Here is a 16,412-nt window from a genome sequence, read left to right on the forward strand (position 1 = left end):
CCCCGTCCCCCCCCCGCGGGAAAAAAAAAAGAAACTCCCCCACAAAAAAAAAAAAAAAAAAAATATAATATATATATATTTTTTTTTATAATAATTTTTAAAAAATAATTCAACTTGGAGTTCTCCAGGCTTGGGCAAAGAGGACATTTCCAGATTTCTTTTTCTGCCAATGAAGTTATTTCTGTGGGCATGGAGACAGGGACAGGGCAATGGTATGTTATATGACAGAAGCCTACTTCAAGACATTCTCCAAAGTCATACCATTGAAAAGACAGTGCAGTTCAGAATAATTAACTGACATAGATCTTCCTGAATCTTTGGTGGAGGGGTCAGAAGTATGAATACATTAGGAAATGTGGAGTTGAGCATTTAAGCACATCTTTGGGGTGACACTTGTGGCTTAGAGAAGGCATCAGAAGCAGCCTCCAACAAAGAGCAGATCCAGCATCAGGACAGAGAGGAGAAGAAGCAAATCTGATGCAATATTTGGCCACATCCAAACATCCTTTTACTCTCTCTAAAGGCACCATAAGGTATTTGTCACAAATATATCTTCATTAAACTCTGTGTTTTACTTTGTTTTTTTAATAGCCTTTAAGAAACCAAAGAATTTTGAAATAAAAGTGTTTCTTCTGATTATGTTCACAAATTAATGAAGAATCCCTAAGCAGTATGATCCATTAAAGCCACAAAGCCATGCTTCTGAAATATTATTAGAAATTCTAAAATTGTTTCCTAAGATTGTGGATGCCTTTCAAAGACTTTGAGATGGGTGGTTTGGAAAACACAACTGGCTTAATAGGCTAGCACAAGGGAAAATGACCTTCTACAGATAAGAACATAGCCAGATGCAGGTATTCGGCTGTTTCTAATGAGAGTTGCTTTAGTGAGCATGGAAAGAAATGTTCACTAATAGAAACTCAAAAAATATATAGATAAAAGGAAGAAAATAACAATCACATGTAACCAACATGGCCAGCAGGACACTACATGTGGATAGATGTATCTTTGTAGGTCATCTTTTCCAACTGTGATGGCCATTCAAAGTCAGGTGCCAAAATAAACCAAATTCCAATCCAGGCCTTTGAGTATTTACCCAATATTAAGCAATTTCTTAATCTCATTGTTTTTAATGTTAATATTTTCATGAGAATGTTTCATTTCACATAATGATGTATTTAGATTTTTTTATCCTTAATTTGATTTTTTTATATGTGTTTTATAATATGGAGTGGTAGATATAATTGAATAAGTAAATATGCATATATTAGAATCAAATAAAGTGTTTTATTTATGAGGTACATAATCAAAAAATATGGAGGAGATAACGATTATGAAATGCTGTTTGCAGTAGCAAAAGACTGGGACCTGGAACTATTTAAATAAGTCATGACATATCCATTCAGTGGATTATTACGCAGCCGCCAAATCAGTGTGAATCTGCATGAGCTAATAAGAATAACCTCCAAGGAGGTTGTTGCCGGTATTAACATAAGAAAGGAGGAGGTAAATGCAGCTACACAGGGTATGCAAGACTCATTCTATTTCTAGACGTTCACACACTCACACCCAAACTCATTTTTGCCTCTTAGAAAATGACCAGGAACCCAGACCAAGAAAGCAGAACACAAACCCAGTCTAAGCCACTTTTTTTCATTGTATTCCTTTTTGTAGTTTTTACATTTTTTAAAATCGTGTACTTTTTTTTTTTTTTTTGAGACAGAGTCCTACTTTGTCGCCCAGGTTGGAGTGCAATGGCCCTATCTTGGCTCACTGCAACCTTGCCTCCTGGATTCAAGCGATTCTTCAGCCTCAGCCTCCCAAGTAGCTGTGATTACAGGCAACTGCCATCATGCCTAGTTAATTTTTGTATTTTTGTAGAGACAGGGTTTCACCTTGTTGGCCAGGGTGTTCTCGAACTCCTGACCTCGGGTGATCTCCCTGCCTCGGCCTCCCAATGTGCTGGGATTACAGGTGTGAGCTACTGTGTTCAGCTGGATCTGTTTTTTCTTTTTTGAGACGGAGTCTCACTGTTGCCTAGGCTGGAGTGCATGTCACAATCTTAGCTCTCTGTAACCTCTGCCTCCTGGGTTCAAGCAATTCTCTACCTCAGCCTCCCGAGTATCTGGGATTACAGGCACGTGCTACCATGCCTGGCTAATTTTTTTTGTATTTTTAGTAGAGACACGGTTTCACCATCTTGGCCAGGCTAGTCTTGAACTCCGACTTCGTGATCCACCTGCCTCCACCTCCCAAAGTGCCACCATGCCTGGCCTTCTATCTCAGCTCACATCAACCTCCACCTCCCGGATTCAAGCAATTCTCCTGCCTCAGCCTTCCGAGTAGCTGGGATTACAGGCTCCTGCCACCACAACCAGCTAATTTTTATATTTTTAGTAGAGAAGGGGTTTATTCATGCGGGAGGCTGGTCTCAAACTCCCGACCTCAGCCCCCTCTCGGCCTCTCAAAGTGCTGGGATTACAGGCGTGAGCCACCACACCTGGCCAATTTTGGTTTTTATTAAATAAAAGCTAGTATAAAAAAGAGGAAACATTACTGTAAACAATAAAATTAAATATTGGCTCCTTTTTTGTGTGTTTTGTTTTGTTTTGAGACAGAGCAAACTCTGTTGCCAAGGCTGGAGTGCAATAGCACAATCTCGGCTAACTGCAGCCTCCGCCTCCTGGGTTCAAGCAATTTTCATGTCTCAGCCACCCAAGGAGCTGGGATTACAGGCAATGCACCACCACGCCTGGCTAATTTTTTGTATTTTTAGTAGAGACTGGGTTTTGCCATGTTGCCCAAGGTGGTCTCGAACTCCTAGCCTCAAGTGATCCACCAGCTACAGCCTCCCAAAGTCCTGGAATTACAGGCATGAGCCACTGCACCCAGCTTAAAATATTGCCATTTTGTAGCTAAATTTTAATATACATTTATAATTATTTCCATAGGAGAACCGCCTCTAAGTAAAATTATAGCATCGCAAGTAAATACATTTTGAAGATTCACCTCCATTTGACAAATTGTTCTTTAAAAAGGCTAGACCTGTGCTGTCTAATATGGTAGCCACTTACCACATATAGCTATTTATGTTAAAGTTTAAATTAGTTAAAATTAAGTAAGGTTAAAAACTTTATTCCTCAGTGCTATACCAAGTGGTTTATATACTAGTATCATAGCATGTTTCGTTGGACAGCTCTGGCCTGGGCCAGTTTCTGCTCCCACTACCTGTGTCCAAATGTATCCAGTTTCCTACATCTTTGCCAGCACTGGCATTGTCATACTTTCTAATCGTTGCCAATTTAATCATTGAAAAGTGGTGATTTGTTGTTTCAGTTCTCTAATACTCATCAGTTCTTGTTGTAGTTCTTCCTTTGTGAGCTGTGTTCTTTGTCCTTATACTGAGTTGTAAGTCCTACCGTATTGAGGATAGCAATGTTTTGTCATCTATTCTGTCCTATTAGAACAAGGTTTAAAACTTTTATTGTTAATTATTATTACCTTTAGAGACAAGGTCTCACTCTGTTGCCCAGGCTGGAACGCAGTGGCTTTCTGCAACCTCAAACTCCTGGGCTGAAGCAGTCCTCCGTCCTTAGCCTTCCAAGTAGCTAGGACTACAGGTGTATACCACCATGCCCAGTTAATAAACTTTTTAGTAAAATTTTCCTTTTCCATGTTTAAAAATTCTTACTGTAGCTACCATTACTGTATAATTTACTCATACACTTGCTTTCCAGGGGCAGCACAGTATAAGGTTTGACCAGTTGATTTTTGTTTTGCCAGTGGAGCAGTGAATCCTTCCTTTTTTTCTTTTTTCTGAGACAGAGTTTCACTCTTATTGCCCTGGCTGGAGTGCAGTGGCCCAATCTCGGCTCACTGCCACCTCCGCCTCCCGGGTTCAAGCAATTCTCCTGTCTCAGCCTCCTGAATAGCTGGAATTACAGGTGTCTGCCACCATGCCCAGCTGATTTTTATACTTTTAGTAGAGACAGCGTTTCATCATATTGGCCAGGCTGATCTCAAACTTCTGACCTCAGGTGATCCACCCACCTCGGCCTCCCAAAGTGCAGGCATTACAGGTGTGAGCCACTGTGCATGGCCAGATCCTTCCTTGTACTGAAGAGCAGGTTGTTCCTTCTCAAAGAGATGTTTGCATTCTTGTTCACAGTCTGATTCTTTATATACCCATTATTCCTCAGAGTAGAGAAAGGGAAAAGGAGTTGGAATCAGAAGTGGGTTCAGATCCCACTCTAGTGCTTTCTGAGCCTCCTTTTCCTAATCTATAACATTAGGGTAATGATCCCTATCTTTCTAGAATAGTGTGGAAATGAAATTAAACCCTGCATGCAAAATGCTAGTGCACTGCCTGCTGTGGGCCTGGCAGCTGCTATTCTCACCATCTCCTAAATTCCCCTTGCCCTTCACCTCTGTGTGGCACACCCCTCTTTCTTAGGAATGGTTAGACTCTCCGAACTCAAATCGACAGTTCAGAATTCCAGGCCCATCAAAACGGCCACCACCTTGCCCGATAACATCATCACCCAGAGAGAGGACACAGAGGGGGCGGCAGCAGAGGAGGAGCAGGAGGGGGACTCCGGGGAGCAGGAGATGGGGGGCACTGAGGCCCGGCCTCGGAGGCGGAAGCCAGCCAGGCTGCTGGAGACCACGGCGAAGCTGGAGCCAGAGGAGAAGACCAGAGGAAAGCGGCAGAAGGACTTTGACGCAGCAGAACAAAATGAGTCCGGCGACGAGGAGAGCCAGAAAAAAGAGAGAGCTCGGGCTGCAGAGGAGCCATGGACTCAGAATCAACAGAAACTTCTGGAACTGGCATTGCAGCAGTATCCAAAGGGATCCTCTGATCGCTGGGACAAAATAGCCAGATGTGTCCCATCCAAGAGCAAGGTGAGTGACAGGCAAAGAGGCCTCCACATGGGTGTTAGAATCCCACCGGAGGGGCTGCAGCTTGTCTGCCTGTGGCATTTTCCCTCTTACTCCTGTCTACTGACACCTGTCCTGTAATCTCTTATTTCCCAGTTATCCTCCAGTATATTTCTCCCTAGAGCATGTGAATCTGTGCACTCAGGTGGTTTATGTGTGCAGATGAGCTCAAGATTCTAAGTTTCATCATCACACAGGTGGTTATAGAAACTTCACCCACAGTGCTTGCCTACCTTCTTGAGAACTAGCCCACTTAGGCTGGGCTTTAAGGGCACATGGGAGGCTCAGCTGGTGCCACCTCACTGTGAAATGTGGCAGTCGGGGAAGGGGGGTGGGAAGCTCCCTTGAACCAGGCTGAGGGTTTATAAATCACAAGGCCGAGGGTTTATCAATCACAAGGCCCACTGGCTGTGCAGCAAATCTTTGACCAAAAGGATCGCTGGTGTAGATGATATTGCTGTGATCAAGTTTGATTCTGCCGTGTAAATAACTCTGGACTCAGTGGGTGCAAATGGTGGCTGCGCAGAGGCCCAGAGGCCATATCTGTGTGTGGTCCATGCCAGGCGACAGCGAGGCTTGGGCTTACCTTCCTCGGCGTGGCTATTTGTGGTTGGCCTTTTTCCCTGCTTGTAGCTCTTGGTGTCTGCTCAGATACACCTGAGATGGTTCTCAGATTAAAAACTCAGATGGGAGGAGAGGGTGGGAGTGCCCTGTGGAGAGTTCACCCACCTGGCTTGGGGGCCTCTTTTCTGTGATCTGCCTGTGAGGCGCTGCAGAACTCCAGAGTATGTGGAGGCTTCTTTCCCTATAGCTAGACTGTTAGTCAAGGCATCAGGAACACTGAGAATCAAAAGCCCGGATCTCTTCCACCTTCTGTGCCTCCCTCAGTCACCTCTGGGCACACTGATGCTCATTTACATTCTTATTTTTTTAATTGAAATTCTGTTAGAAAATCTAGCTCGTTGCCATGCATGTCCCTGAGTGTACAGGTCTAGTCATCTCCACCTACTTTAAAATGATGAAAGTTGAGAGTTCTGGGGAGAAAAGTAAACTGTTGGCAGTTGATCTATTTGGGAAGCGCAGATTCTTCCAGCCTCTCCAACTGGTTTGCCAGAAGTAACTATTTTTCCCAAATCTCTCTAGCGTCTGTCAGGACACAGGCGTCTCCATGTGTGATGAGTCCACACTGGCTTATAAACGAAGGGGCTGGAGCTTGGATTCCTAAGGATGGAACCCCAGAAGCTCATGCCTGGGGCATGGAAACCTTCCTGTTTTCAACCAGCAATGAGCAGGGCTTCCTCAGCCTACAGGTGTTCCCCTGAATCCTTGACTTCAGAGCCAGCCAGGGCAGAGCTGCCTGCTGGAGCCTGGGCCTGGCTGCATGGGCTCAGCTCAGAGCTCCCAGTGTGCTGTTCTTCTCAGGTTAAGTGCTGAGTCTGGCCACATCTGGTCTCGGCACTATGTGATTAGGGGCAGCATAGCTACTAAGGAAAGACTGATACCTTTAAAGACCTTAGGCAAGTAATCTTGGGGGATGCAGAAAAAACTCTTAGAAGAGACTCTGATAAAACCACTAAGCTAAAATTCTAGAAGAATAAACATCCTTTCCCTGTCCCAGGCAGCTAATAAAGTCACTTTGCACTGGACCCTAAGTTACCAAAAGCTACAGAACCACAGGGCCAGTATTTTTGGAACAGAAACAGCATAGATTCTGTTAAGTTTCTTTTCATCAACATGAGAATAACGAGGCCTCTCCCTACCATCACCCCACCTCTGTTTTGGTCTTGAGCCTGAGCCCAGGGCATGACAGCTGTGGGCAGCTGAGGTCTGAGGTGGGTGGCTCTGCAACCTGTAGGGTGGGATGAAGGTGGGGCTGGGAGGAGCAGGGGGGAGAGTTCCAGCCATGTCCTGCCAGTGTCCTGGGGGCTGGCCCCCATGGGAAAGGTCTCAGCAGCCCCTAGGGAAAGCCAGACCCGCAGAAGAAGACTATTGTGGCTGCCTGGCTGGCGCCCAGGGTGTTTGATTTCTCTAAAGTAGTATGTTGTGATGAAAGAGTGAGATGTTAACATGAAAATGAGACTTAGCAAGCTGAAAGTCCCGATCATGATGCCAGTACGCCTCACAAACAGCTGCCCCAGCCCCTCACCCCGTGCTGAGCACCTTCCCCTCCGGCTGGGCTGCACTTGCAGGAACGCTTCTCACACTGCCCAGCCAGGTCTGCCCCGTGAGCAGCTGGACTTCAGGACATCCCCAGAGTTCTGGGCAGAGGGACTGGATGCAAGGCTCTTCATGAGCAGAAGCCGGCAGACCAGCCACACGGGGACCACACTGACTTGTGCAAGTGACTGTTTCACCTGTCTTTTTTTCTTCCTGCAGGAAGACTGTATCACTAGGTACAAGTTGCTGGTTGAACTGGTCCAAAAGAAAAAACAAGCTAAAAGCTGAATATTCTGGGAGGTGATGTTCACCTGAATTTTCTAAAATGAATATCTTAAAAATCTCATGCAGAAATTTGCATTTTGTACCTCAACATTTCTACGTCATGTGCCTTAGTAAAAATAAATAAATAAATAAATAAAAGATGAGTGTTGTGCTATATTGTTTAAGCAAATACTGTGCTGGGGGAAAAGGATTTGGGTATTTTGCAGATTATTTTATTTCTCATCACGCAAGGTTTACCTTCTTAGGGAATAAATAGTTCTTTCTAATGATCAGGCAAAAATATATGGTTTTGAAGGAACATGTGAAAAAACTAATGTGTAAGAATTCAAACTTAATGTTTCTCCCAAACCACCACCAAAGAACACAGCAGTTCATGTCTTTATTGGCAGTTGAGTAGTAATATCAGTTGCTTGGGGAGAAGGAAAACGAGGTTGGTATCCAGCTGGCTGGCTAAGAACAACATGAGATTATCTTAATTAGTTAAATATATCTAGGGAAACAAAACAGTCTGGGTGAACAAGGAGATAAGGTAATACGCTCTAAGTCTGAGCTGCTTGATAGAAATATGTTTCCACCTGATAGAATTTCCAGAGAACATGTAGGACAGTTTTCAGGAAATGATGAAATTGGGTCCATTTTTTGTACCTAAGTTAAAATCACCATTTTGACTATTTTATACTATTATTTTCTGTCGAAACCTTTCTTGCTGTGCTTCAACTGTCACCGTCAGCTGAGTGCTCCTTTTAAATCTTCTGTAATTTGCTCAGGGCGTGGAGATAGTGTGATGAAGCAGCTTGCCTAAACTTGAAAATCATGAAGATAAGGCCGGGCGCGGTGGCTCAAGCCTGTAATCCCAGCACTTTGGGAGGCCGAGGTGGGTGGATCACGAGGTCAAGAGATCGAGACCATCCTGGTCAATATGGTGAAACCCCGTCTCTACTAAAAATACAAAAAATTAGCTGGGCATGGTGGCGCGTGCCTGTAATCCCAGCTACTCAGGAGGCTGAGGCAGGAGAATTGCTTGAACCCAGGAGGCGGAGGTTGCGGTGAGCCGAGATTGCGCCATTGCACTCCAGCCTGGGAAACAAGAGCGAAACTCTGTCTCCAAAAAAAAAAAAAAGAAAATCATGAAGATAACCAGAACACGGTTAAGGGATGTGATTTGATAAAATATCTTAAAGATGTCATTTTCTCTAAGGACTGAAGTGAGGGTACAGTTTCCTGGAGGAAAGTTTGAGTGGCGGAGGTCCCCACTCTGCAGTGCAAGTTTCTTTCCATACAGAGGACGTGGATTCAGGTAAGTCCCCAGCCGTTTCCCTAACAGGAGGAGACAGAGGCTGACTCAGGTCTCAGGCCAACACCCGGCTCTTAGCAGATGTTGTAGGGAACTTACACCTCATACGCAACTCCCTCATCCCAAAAAGAGCAGTGGAAAAGTGAAAAAATAGCACATTGCAGCCTGAGTATCCCTTATCCAAAATTTTTGAGTCCACAGTTTTGGGGATGGGACCCAAGTCTAAACATCACATTGTTTGTTGTTTGTTTTTGGAGACAAAGTCTCACTCTGTCGCCCAGGTTACAGTGTAGTGGTGTGATCTCGGCTCACTGCAACCTCCGCCTCCCAGGTTCAAGCGATTCTCCTGTCTTGGCCTCCCAAGTAGCTGGGACTACAGGCATGTGCCACCACACCTGGCTAATTTTTGTGTTTTTAGTAGAGATGGGTTTTGTCATGTTACCCAGGCTGGTCTCGAACTCTTGATCTCAAGTGATCCTCCTCCCTCAGCCTCCCAAAGTGCTGGGATTACAGATGTTTATTATGTTTGACATACACCTTATGCACACAGCCTGAAGGTAATTTTATGCAATATTTTTCATAATTTTGTGCATGAAACAAAGTTTATTTGCTGAACCCATCAGAAAGCAGAGGCATCAGGTGTGAAATTTTCCACTTGTGGCCTCACATTGCTTGCTTTTCTGTTCTTGCTGCCTTGCTCATAAGAATCAACCCAACCACTCTCTTCCTTTCCTCTTCACTTTTCACTTTTTTTTTTTAAGAGAGAGAGTCCAAGGCCGGGCGCGGTGGCTCAAGCCTGTAATCCCAGCACTTTGGGAGGCTGAGGCGGGTGGATCACGAGGTCAAGAGATCGAGACCATCCTGGTCAATATGGTGAAACCCCATCTCTACTAAAACTACAAAAAATTAGCTGGGCATGGTGGTGCGTGCCTGTAGTCCCAGCTACTCAGGAGGCTGAGGCAGGAGAATTGCTTGAACCCAGGAGGCGGAGGTTGCGGTGAGCCGAGATTGCGCCATTGCACTCCAGCCTGGGTAACAAGAGCGAAACTCCGTCTCCAAAAAAAAAAGAGAGGGAGTCCTGCTTTGCTGCTGAGGCTGGGATCATGACTCACTGCAGCCTCAAACTCACGGGCTCAGGTAGTCCCCCGGCCTCCCCCCCCAAATGCCAGGACTGTGGGTGCACATCACCACACCTGGCTAATATTTTTCTGTTTTTTTGTAGAGATGGGTCTGGCTTTGTGGCCCAGGCTGGTTTTCCCTTTTTCAGGGAAGAAAAGAAGTTCTCCGTCGGACGTGAATACTGTGTGTGCTATTCTTACCTTGTTAAATGAGACCTGAGTAAACATGAACTTGGAATGTCCCAGGTAGGAGGGCAAACCTTAGTCCCCCCTGGCCCCGGGCCCTGGACTGCTCGCTGGCCCCACACATCCTCCGTGGGCTTGGAACCTCTCTGAGGGATCACTTCTAGGGTCTGCAGTGCGTTCTTGTGGACATCCTCAGCTGGGCATAACTTAGTCTCCTGAGGGTGAAGCTGATATTGAGAACAGCCCAGGGCCACCCTGAGAGCGGTTACCGAGCAGAACTGAGGTGCACTGGGCCCCACTGCAGCCTTCAGGCCTCCACTTCTGGGGACCCCACAGCTCCAGCTCCTTGGCAGCCACCCCCCCAATCCCCACCCCCATGGCCATGTCCATTTGCTCGTATTGCAGGGAGTGAGACCCAGCTGGAGGTGGGGGACGCTGGCTCCCCCACGGTCTGCTGAGCTGGGTGACGTCAGCTGTGTTGTTCTACTCTGCCTCAGTTTCTCATCTGAAGAAATAGAGAATAATGGTAGCTGCTGCTTAGGTTGTTAGGATGATAAAGTGAGCTCGTCTATATGAAGTCTTTAACCCAGTGCATGGCTTGGCAGAAACAATGTTGTGTTATTTGTGACAGCCTGGCTTCCTGTCACTGTCATCTCCACAATGGCCACAGCAGAGCTGATGGGCCAGGGTCAGCCTCCTTCCATCTCCTGCCTGTGAGGTGGGAATCCCAACCTGGGGCCTGGGGGCACTCCGTTCACTCCCAGGGACCCTGCAAAGGGTTTGCAAAATCTATCTTGGATGTGTGGTTTTCTGGAGAGAGGGTCCACATCTTTCACTGGGTGCCCAAAGAGTCTCTCACCCAAAAAGGCTCATAGCCTGTGCAGTGACGTTTCTTTTAACATGGCCCCAGAAGGGCTCGTGCAGCAGGCAGCAGAGCTTTAGACTGGGCCTCACGCAGAAAGGGGCTCGAGGTCTCAGCTCGGCGGCTGATAGCCTGGGGTGTGGGCTGGTGATCTCAGCCTCTTTCTGGGCTCATTTCCTGTCCACAGAATGCACGTGCTCATATCTGAGGGTCAGTGAGGTGCTCTTGAAAGCCCTTCACACTCAGGGCCATCTCGGCCTTGCCCCCATCTGTCTGCTCCTCCCCTTGCCACTAAATGGGAACGTTTCTTCCCCAGGCTGACCTCAGCCTGGTCTCCTCTCCTTCCGCAGGTGTGGTTTAAGGAAAGGGCAGAGTTTGGATGGGAAGAAGCACGTCTGAATCGTCTGCATCGTAGGTGAAGACCATGGGGAAGAAGCGGGGACCAAGGCATGTAGAGGGCTGTGGTTTCGGGGGCTGCAGGGGGCACAGGAGGGGCTGGAGAGGAGTGGAGGGAGGAGGCCATCTGCAGCCCCCACCTGGTGAGCCCCACAGAGTGCAGAGCAGCAGGGTACTCCCGGGCGTGACACCAGGTGAGAGGGCTCTGCCCTCATTGTCCTAGACACCTGAGTCTCTTATCCTTTAGTGACTTAAACTCTCTCTCCGCACTGGGGCAGAAACCTCAAAGCTGCCATTTCTTCAAACCATTTATAGCACCAGTTTTCATAGCATCTTATTTATCCCTAAGGGGGTTCTGCCCCCACCCACAGGGGTCAGGAATGTGCAGCCACGCCGAGTTCTTCCCCAGGTGTGCACGAGCTTCCCGTGCTCGGCTTAGCTTGCCTTGTTAGGAAAAGTTCAGGTGAGAAGGAGGTTTTTCATCAGTTGACAAGCTTACTTAGATTTTCAGCAGATCATCTGATTCATCTGCAGAATTTGCTTTGGGAACTGCCTGGGAGTTTCTCTTCAATTGGTCTGCACGTGCTTGGCAAACACCCTGAGTGTTGCAGACTGGTTTCCTCTTCCACCAGAGTGTTCTTAAATTCCCTTCGCAGTTTTAGAATAAGACTTTAATAAGCTTTTCACTGTCCATATTTTCAGATACTTTAAAAATGCCTCTTGCTGCAGGGCTTCTTGATGTCTGCCAGTCACATTCCCGCAAACTCCTCTCAAAGTAGGTAACTAAAGCTCTATCAAATATTTCATCTCATCTTAATTTTCTAGGGTATTTGTTGTCGTTCGTTTTGGCACTTAGGCTTTTTCCTCCGGCTGAAATGGCATGGTTTAAATCATGTTCTGTGCATCCAGGGAGGCCATGTGATCCCTGGGGCCCAGGACACCCAGCCTGGGCGCTGCATTATGCAGCCCCCTGTCTCTGGGGCATCATTGCTAACAGGTGGCCAGTCCCAAATGCTTGCAGATTTTAAGAGGGGGGCTGAACTCCCCCGGAGAGGAAGGACAGTGCAGAGATTTCCATTGTCTTGCTTCGGTTTAGAAAGCCCCAGGGTAGAAGCGAGCCCTGGGCCTGCCCCAGCCCTCGTGAAGACCCACCTCCCTCAGAGATGGCTGAGCCACAGAGACACCTGAGTCAGGGCCCAGCCTGGCAGGATTTCCCGCAACCACGTGCACTGGCACCTGTGCTGCAGGCCTCCCGCCCCCCACCATGGACCAGCACCTGGGCTCAGGCCTTTAAGACGGGGAGTTGGCTCTAGAAGCTGCGGAGAGGTGAGATTTCGGCGTGAGGTCCGTGTGACTGCAACTGGACAAGGTTAGTCATTTGGTTAAAAACATATTTTGGTCTTTCGTAAAACAAATCTGACTTCCAAATATTGGGCTGAAACATGAATGGTGTTTTTCTCGGGTCTGAGAACCGCCTTTGTAACCTCACTCAGGAGTTTGAGATGTGGGGCGGGACCCAGGCTAGGTTGCTTGTGGTGTGGGCCTGTTGTCCCCACGGCCTTGTCAGGAATAGTCCCAAACCAAGAGTGTCCCCCCTTCAGTATCTCCTGGGTTATTACATGAGTTTACCACGGTAAACCTTATCTGTGGGTCGTACAGTTTACCGTTTACAAAAGAAAATTGACAGATTTTTGGGGAAGCGGTAGGGTTGCTGTATGATTTACTATGGCCTAAGTCATAAGGGAAATTGAGCCACCTTGATCACGTATGCTTTTGTTGTTCAGAAAGAAATACCTTGTAAAATACCAGGTGTCTCATTGCTTGTACTGTCATTTCGGTTCCAATCTTGGTTTCGCAGTTAGATCACTGCACTTAAACAGTAGATATCTTGACACATTTGACCTCAGCTGCTTTCCTTTTTTTTTTTTTTTCCTCGAGAAGAGTCTCGCTTTGTTGCCAGGCTGGAGTGCAGTGGGGCAATCTCGGCTCACTGCAGCCTCCGCCTCCCAGGTTCACGTGATTCTCCTGTCTCAGCCTCCGGAGTAGCTGGGACTACAGGCACGTGCCACCACGCCCAGCTAATTTTTGTATTTTAATAGAGACGGGATTTCACCATGTTGGCTGGGATGGTCTTGATCTCTTGACGTCCGCCTCGGCTTCACAAAGTGCTGGGATTACAGGTGTGAGCCACCACACCTGGCCTAGTTTTCCCTTTTTAAGAGATGTGGCTTAAAAAATCACTGTTGGAAATTTGCTCTTTGGCTATAATTATGTCTGTCCTGTTTTGTTAGAATGTAGAACTTAAAAACCGGTTGTGGGCCAGGTGCACTGGCTCACACCTGTAATCCCAGCGCTTTGGGAGGCTGAGGTGGGATTGAAAGCAGCCTGGGCAACATGAGACCCTGTCTCTACAAAAAAAAAAAAAAAAAAAAAAAAAAAAATTTAGTCAGATGTGGTGGCTGATGCCTATAGTCCCAGCTACTTGGGAGACTGGGGTGGGAGGATCGCTTGAGCCCAGGAGATTGAGGTTACAACTGAGCTGTGATCACACAACCACACTCTAGCCTGGGTGATAGAGCTAGACCCTGTCTTGGGAGAAAAAAAAAAATTGGGTCTTGGGTAGAGAATCCCCACATGAAGGTGCTGATGTCCAGGCTATTCCACTCGTCAGCTGGGAAGAACCACTGCATGAGGCCAAGAGTTCGTTTAAAAAAAAAAAAAAAAAAATGGGACCCTGTTTTGTTCAACAATTCCAATGTATGTGGGCAGCTCAGCTGCAGAGAACACCTGACCTTGCCTGCTCTGGAGGAGACCGGGGGAACCAGCAAGGTGGCAGTGCTGCCAAGACAGAATTCCCTAATTCATCCGTCTGCTTGTTATGGGAGCCAAGTGAAAAACCCCAGATGCATCCAACAGAGTTTGAAGGAAAACAAATAAACCTGATCACAAAATTTCATGCTTTAATTTTAAGCTTTGGAAGGTACTACCAAAATTAACGTGCTGTCGAATTTACTGCTGCAAATCAGGAGGTAACTTCTTTTTTCATTGGTTGCAATGGACTGTGTTGAGACCCTAACCTGGAAGAAGATGCGATCAGAAGGTGGGGCCTTTGGAGGTGATTAGGTCAGGAGAGTGGAGTCCCCAGGAAGGGGAGGCCAGGGAGGTGCCTCCTTCCATGTGAGAACACAAAGGGAAGTCATCCTTCTGCCTCTGGAACAGAGCCTCACTGACCAGGGGAAATAACATTTGTTGTATATAGGCCACACAGACTATAGCATTAAAAAAAAAAGAAAACTATTGGAGACAGGGTCTGGGTCTTACCCAGGCTGGGGTGCAGTAGAGTGATCATAGCAGCAGCCTTGAACTCTTGACCTCAAGTGAGCCTCCCTCCTTGGCCTCCCAAAGTGCTGAGATTACAGAGATGCACCTCCACACCCGGCCAAATGATGGCAGTTTATTAAAGCAAGCTGAACCGAGGGACTGGTTTGCTACAACCTCATTATACAATCAAGTATTTAATGGCACATGTTGGGGAGCCTTAGACACTGTGTCCCCTTGGTGACTTTTTCCCTACCCTTCAGCCACTTGTCATCTGACTCCTGCACCTGTCTTCCGGCCACCAAAGCCCCTCCTGTTCATATCACCAAATACCTAAGTACCATGTCCAAGAAGTGTTTTCAGGCTTGACCTTAACCCTTTGATGCCAAAGGTGGTGTGTGCCATCTTCCAACTACGTATAGCCTCACATTCTGGGGTGAAATGGAGGTGAAGTTCCCCTGGCTTCTCCTCAGATTCCTCTCCAGATGTTTCATCTTTCGCTGTTAGTCTTGGTGTCCCCAAAGTCCTCAGTCTTCCTTCTTGTCTCCACCCTTCTCCCACCCCAGTGACTTCAACTGCCCCCCTCTGTTGGAGTCTGGTGAGGGTCAGCCTTCCAGTTCCAGAGCCAGATTCTGTGCAAAACCCCAGCAGAATCCTCCACTCTGTCCAGGGAGCTATGGTGCGTCCCTGATGTCCAAAAGAGCCAGAGCAGAAGCGTGGAAGCCTGCCTGTGTGGCCTCCTCTCCAGCAAGCTGGACAGTGCAAGTGCCTCCAAGGGCATTGAGAAAGCAGCTTACCTGGAGCCAGGGCCTTAGAGAAGGCAAATTCCTTTCCCCTAAAAGCCTCCGGGGGTTGAAACATCCCCAGCTTTTTCTGGCCTGGCCTACTCCGTAGTCACTATCCGTGGGGGACTCCAACTTGTCTGTCTTCTCCAGTCCTCTCACATAATCTCACCTGAATTTTTCAAACCAGTTTAATTCACAGGTCCACTGAGGGGTCTCTCGTTTCTTCCCTAGGGCCTTTCCAGTCTGTACCTGGGCTAAGGCTCGCACACCCCAACACCCCTTGGAAAGACTACGAATGAACGCACAGCCAGGGACATCTCAAACTCTAGCCATAGCCATGTTAAGGCCTCTCTGATTTTAGTTACTGTGATGCCGGGGAAAGGCACAGGGGTGTCAGGGCCATGGCATGTTCGAGAGCAGCGAGGCTGGGTTTTGCTGGGGTGCACAGCAAGGGGTGGAATTGTGCTGGGAGCCAGTGCTTGGTGGACAGGCTAAACCCACACCCTGAAAGGCCTCGCTCTTGACGAGGTGTCCCAGCCTCCGCCACTCCCTAGTGAACTTGGAGTCGGGAGCGGCTCTAAGATTATTATGGGGTGCTGCCTCGTTACCTGCCTCAGATCATTCTTAATTGTACCAATTCATATATTGGCAGCTGTGTGACTCTGTACCCTCCTCTGTAAGCCTCAACTTCCTAATTTGCAAAATTAAAGAGGAAACAAAGCAGCCCTCACAGGGTTGTGTAAAGCTGACGTGAGGTAAGGCAGGTAAAGTGCTTGACATGATGCCTGGCTCAGCACCCTAGGGAACACCCTCTGCCAACTGCCCACACTTGAAGGACAGGCTCTCCCATCTAAAAGGAGACAAGGGTGGAGGGTGGGGCACTGAGGTTCTCGCCAACCAAAGGCCTAGCTCTGGGTCTACCTGAAGGAAACCAGATGTGCCAAGAGTTATAAGCAAAATCTGAAAATTCAACCTCATGGGGTTTCCAGCAAAGAGCAGGCCAGAGAAGAGGCAGTGAGCTCATCTAGGATATTTGGACCCAAATCTAGAAATAATGTACTTGTCTCCCGATA

General features: G+C 47.4%; 1 protein-coding gene across 1 annotated transcript in view; it reads left to right on the plus strand.

The window, feature by feature from the left end:
• Positions 1–7,523, plus strand: part of DNAJC1 (DnaJ heat shock protein family (Hsp40) member C1) — a 223,175-nt gene extending 215,652 nt beyond the window's left edge. Inside the window, exons 11-12 of the mRNA XM_032243903.1 lie at positions 4,454–4,902; positions 7,315–7,523. Coding sequence (XP_032099794.1) covers positions 4,454–4,902; positions 7,315–7,383 — 518 coding nt within the window. The 3' untranslated portion in view covers positions 7,384–7,523. The remainder of the gene's footprint in view (positions 1–4,453; positions 4,903–7,314) is intronic.
• Positions 7,524–16,412: the final 8,889 nt, after the last annotated feature.

Source organism: Sapajus apella, unplaced genomic scaffold (genome assembly GCF_009761245.1).
Source record: "Sapajus apella isolate SASKATOON/1434 unplaced genomic scaffold, GSC_monkey_1.0 scaffold53, whole genome shotgun sequence".
In the NCBI taxonomy this organism is placed as follows: Eukaryota; Metazoa; Chordata; class Mammalia; order Primates; family Cebidae; genus Sapajus; species Sapajus apella.